At 33.6% G+C, this 5733-nt stretch overlaps 1 protein-coding gene across 1 annotated transcript in view; it reads left to right on the top strand.

The window, feature by feature from the left end:
• Nucleotides 1-4468: 4468 nt before the first annotated feature.
• The window catches only part of LOC106478149 (bone morphogenetic protein 4-like), a 28620-nt gene continuing 27355 nt past the window's right edge, over nt 4469-5733 (top strand). Inside the window, 1 exon segment of the mRNA XM_022381689.1 lies at nt 4469-4565. Coding sequence (XP_022237397.1) covers nt 4469-4565 — 97 coding nt within the window.

Below are 5733 nucleotides of genomic sequence, written 5' to 3'. Positions count from 1 at the left end.
GGTATCGAAACCCGGTTGTTGCTAGTGTTATAAATCCATACCATACCGCTGTGCCACTGGGAACAAATACAAATAGTTTAAATATTTAGTCCTGTTTAGTAAAGCTACCAGGTATATATGCATGTATGTAATATGAATTTTTTAAACTTGCAAATTTGTTTGTGCTACCTCAACGCGAGTGTCGAAACCCGATGTTTAGCTTCGTAAACCTTCAGGTTTATGGCTGATCCACCAAAGGGGGGGGGGGGTTCAAAAATAAAGAACATCATATGCTTTAAATAGAATATAGAAAAAAATGGAGTAATACATATAAGTTGAGTAAAATTAATCAAAGTAAGCTACGTGTATTATGGAACATAACTCAACTGATGTCATTTTATTACTGTAAATGATATTTAAGGTTATATTTTCTTTGTGTGAATTTAAAGCTTAGACAGCTTCAAATGTAAGTTTAACATGCTATCCCGAAGATCGTCATAAGTGCACATAATAAAACAACAAAACATTTATTTGTGTATTTTGGTCACTAAACCTCAAATATTTTCATGTCAATTTAAAAATGTATCTACACAATGTATCTAAACAATGTGTCATTCATGTACTTGTTTTGTATTTTAATTGAACGTTACTTTTGAACTTTATATATATATAAGATCATCCATGTAATAACTACAAAAGAAAATAATCGCACAATAGGCATTAAGTATTCATTATATTACTTTATAATTAGCTACACAGTATTTAAAATGATTTTTCTTAACATTCGTTAAAAAATGTTCTACAAGAATACGTGTGTTCAATTAATATAGCCCCCCAGTGGCACAGCGGTATTTCTGCGGACTTACAACGCTAGAAACCGGGTTTCGATACCCGTGGTGGGCAGATCACAGATAGCCCATTGTGTAGTTTTGTGCTTAATTACAAACAAACAACCAATTAATATAATTAACTTCGATGTTTTATGAACTTCAAGTTAACGCAATGCTTAAAGTTGAAACAAACGTTAAAAAAAACTAGTCAATACAAAACCTATAAAAAAAATATATAATAATGTTTTACCAAATAATTGTTTATAAATATCGCTAAGGATGAATTATGTATGCCTACTGCATCTGTACAAATATATGCCTTTCAATGAAATGTCATAAAATAAGAATAATACAGCTTCAAGTTTCATTTATAAAATATACTGGTATTAAAGCTATTATGCAAAACCGAAGGAGTAATATTTAATTATTGTACAAATCATAAAGCGATTTATAGTCTTTTCTGTTTGGTTTAAAGTTGTTAAAAATATTTTTTTATTATTTTATCTTGTATGATCATTCAACACGGTTTTACAAGCGTTATCCACCTTTGGCTAATAGACTAGTACAGTAGCAATAATATAATAAACGTATTTTACAGAATCGTAATAAACAAAAATACTTAAGTTCTGATTGTTCTAATACTTACTTACCTGACATAACTACACATGAAAGACATCTGGTCGTGGGTTGACCCTCGGGAATTACGACCAAACTCTGAAGGCTGCCTACGTTCAGTGACTCTGCAAGCCAAATAGCCTGAAAAGGGAACACTTTGGAATAGGTCACATTCTCTATTTCCTAACATGTACAAGTGAGCCCGAACTCGAACACCACGGAAATTTCCTTGATATCAATGATTGGTTGAATAGAATCTTTCGCTGCTTCCATGTATGCCAAATGCATCTTTACTCAACACAAGAGTATTTATTTTTTTTTGTAGATCAACTTGTTATTGGAAAGTTAACGCGAGAGTATTATACCATATACATATTTTCAAATTATAATACTTGAATGAATAAATGTTCTAGAATAGCCATTTCAAGCACTTCCCATGGAATTCAAATAAACGACTATTAAAAGTGCTTAACAAACCTCTTCCTTGTCATATCTACTTTACCAAATTTTCTACGCTATTTTGGACATCTGAATTACAAAAGAATGAATTACCTATACCTTTATACAATTATTATTTTTCTTCTAAAGGCATTTGTAAAAATAGTTAATTCTATATAACAACATTTCACAACAAACCGTATTTTTCTTAGATTTAGAACATTTTGTATAAGAGTTCGTTCACATTTATATCACATTAATAAGACACTCTACGATATCAAAACTTTAGTAACATATTCAATTCCTATTGAATGCAACAAGTCCAGACTAGATAATACATTTAATTCTGCTAATACTTATTTATATAAGTTTTAAATCTCCGGTGTTTTGGGTTGAATTAATTTTTAATGTTATGATATTTTGTAATATTTATTTGCCATTATTTTTACCGTCACATCAATAGAACTTATAGACTAAACATAGTATTCAGATATCATTAAGTCCTAATGTATATTATATAAACAACTGAAACTTTAAATCACTAGCTTTTCCTAATTTTCATGGATATCATGTTTCCATCCCTCTCAGTTTTTCCTAATAACAAATACGTAATAATATATAATTATTCTGTTGATTTTACAATAACTTTTTATAACTGTTGATTGAAAACTTATTTAAAAGCATCTCTAAATGTGTTTGGTATATATACTAATATTAACTTGTAATTAAAGTAAGTTATCTATATAGATCAATACTAAAATATAGGTGTATATATATTTTTGAAAAGATTTAATTTTTTACATAGCTTTCTACAATCAGTTCTGATATGCCTTTATCACGTGCTTCGTTTAGATACGATGAATGGTTTTAGAAATTTGAATAAATCATCTTAAAATATCTTTATTGTGAGAAGTTAGGATTGTGACATTCGTTTTCAGTGGCACAGCGGTATGTCTGCGGACTTACAACGCTAGAATCCCGGTTTCGATACCCGTGGTGGGTAGAGCACAGATAGCCCATTGTGTAGCTTTGTGCTTAGTTACAAAACAAACAAACAATCGTTTTCAGAGTACTATAATGTTTAAAAGGATAACATTTTAGTGCTGTAAAATGATTATTAAAAAAAGAAAAATTCACGGCGGTATCAGAAATTATTCTTCCTACTTGGAGACACCTAGGAGTACCCCAGATGGGTCAGCGGAAAGTTTATGGAGTTACAACGTTAAAATCCATGGTTATATTCCCCATGGTGGACATGGCAAATAGCCGAAAGTAGTTTTGCTCTAAGAAAAAACAAACAGACACCTCTCAATTTTTATTTTCTACAATTTTACAATGTCAATCGCACAATGTTACGAATGCGCTATCAGTGATATTTTGACATTACGTATAAAACAATAAACTCTAGTTTGAAATTATGTGCTGATTCTATGCAGCTTAAGAATTTCAGAAGAAGCACGATTTATGCAGACTAGCAGTCAGCTGTATTTTATTTTTCAACTTAGGAACTAAATTTATTATACATATAGCATAACAGATACGTTATGATAATACGTATGTTAACTCATTTAACTGAGCATTATAAATTTAGTCATTAATCTTTATACTGTAAATATTTGGTCGTGGGCTAGCCCGTCTACCCCTATTCCAAGACATTAGATCAATGTTTAAGTCCGACGTAGTCTTATATTTTATGAATCATAGAATATACGGCTAGCGAGTGACTTGCATAACATAACAGTACAGTGCGGCGGACCTGGATTTGTACGTATATGGCCCCGTTGTAGAACCTGTGAACGTTTTTATTGCAGGAGCAATGGGGGTAGCTGCATGAACAAAGCATTTTGGCACTTTCTCCTCCACTTCTTATCCATCACCTCACTAATGACCGAAAGGATACTGCTGAAGGTCACGCCCCACTCATCCCTCTCTACCTGAGAGCTGCACGTTCCCTGTCGTCTATTACTCAATTAGGAAACAGTTATCAGCCGACGTAGGCCCATCCATCGAAAGAGGTGATGTGTTAGGAGTGTGATGTTTTCGGTGACGTATCTTACGAACATGCTCTGTGTGGAAAGCGAACAACACTATGATGACGTCATTAGAGATACAAGCCAACAATTAAGCTGAGATTTTGTCTGACACCGGTAGAGGGAGGATCCACAGTGAATTAAGGCTCTTCCTGTTGAAGGCAAACGTATGATTGGTCTTTAAACGCACAAATCCTGTCCAACTGGACAGTGGAAGCTTTCTAGGCGAAAGTGAAGCGAATATATTTAGACAGTACGTACTCCACTCCACGATCTATAAAGCTCTCGGTTAGGGAACTAAGAGCCAGACATCACCAGTCTATCCGACAGGATAACACATTTAATTTTTAACTTAGCGTATAGTCGATTTTATTCACGTGCATTACTGGCACAATGGTTCCTTTAAAACTTATATGTATTGTATGTATTCTGGTGGGGGGTCTAAAGCCAGTTACTTGTCGCTCACTTCAACCACTGGGTGCTAACATTAAACAGGAAGCCATAAACAAACTGTTGAACAGATTCGACATCAACAGTCCTGGCAGAAAAAACAGACATACGAAACCCCCACAATACATGCTGGACTTGTATAATACCCAGGCAGCCAACGACGGTGTTATCAAATCGCCAAACCCTAACAAAGTTAGCACAGTCCGAAGCTTTCCCGACAAAGGTAATTAATTTTAGTTGCTTCATATTTCTAGATGTCCTTAAAATGAGCTCATATTATATTTTGATGTCTTGTGCAACATATCTTCAAGCTTTTAGCTTTACTTTGCAAAAACAATTACTTGGTTTCCTACAAGCAACATGCTTAAAACATGAAAACAATGGTTTATAACTGTGGTATATAAAACTCTAAGAACGTAAATCCTCTGTTTCTATGATGTAAGCTTTTTAATTAACCACATGCGCTGTTAGGCAATAATGATTTCTTTTTATCAAATGTTCGTGATGGAAAACATATTTTAAAGAGCAATGTGCATTTCAATTCATAATGCATAAAAAACTTTAATCGGGCCCACAAAAACGTCTAGGCATAAAAAAAACTCCTGTTTCCATATCAAACTCAGGTTTGACTCTAGTTTATATTTCCTTCCATATGTAATACCATATGTAACTTTTTCAACTGGTTACAAAACATAGTCAGAAGTTACAATTCGTTTTCAATAGTATATTTTAAGCTCTTTACTGTTTATAGTATTGTCTTTGTTCTGTGTTTTTATTAAATTAACTATGTAAAAGTAAATCAAAACAAATATGTAAATATTTTAGGTAATTTCTATAAAAATTTAATTGTTTGTTTTGAGTTTCGCGCAAAGCTACACGAGGGCTATCTGCGCTAGCCGTACCTAAGTTAGCAATGTAAGACTAGAGGGAAGGCAGCTAGTCATCACCACCCACCGCCAACTTTTGGGCTACTCTTTTACCAACGAATAGTGGGATTGATCGTCACATTATAACGTCGCCACGGCTGAAAGGGCGAGCGTGTTTGGTGGGACGGGAGAAATTTAATTCATAATATAATAAAGTTTTCACAGTTTGTTTGAAGTTAAGCAGAAAGTTACACAATGGGATAGCTGTGCTCTACACACCACGGGTATCGAATGTCAGTTTCTAGCGTTATAAGTCCGTAGATATACCGCTGCGCCACTGATGGGGGGGGGGTAATGTAAGAAAAAATATTAAAATTACAATTGACTGCAGAAGCTTTCTCCACATTACGTTTAGTTAATTAGTTGTGGATTTTGAATCAGAGGTGTGTGTAAATATAGGGTTTCTTCTGTCAAATCACTGCCCATAAGACATTTTGTTCAATACCAAAACGCTTCAGCTTGGCT

This window comes from Limulus polyphemus, unplaced genomic scaffold (assembly GCF_000517525.1).
Source record: "Limulus polyphemus unplaced genomic scaffold, Limulus_polyphemus-2.1.2 Scaffold185, whole genome shotgun sequence".
NCBI lineage: Eukaryota > Metazoa > Arthropoda > Merostomata > Xiphosura > Limulidae > Limulus > Limulus polyphemus.
This window is presented reverse-complemented; position numbering and strand designations above follow the sequence as displayed.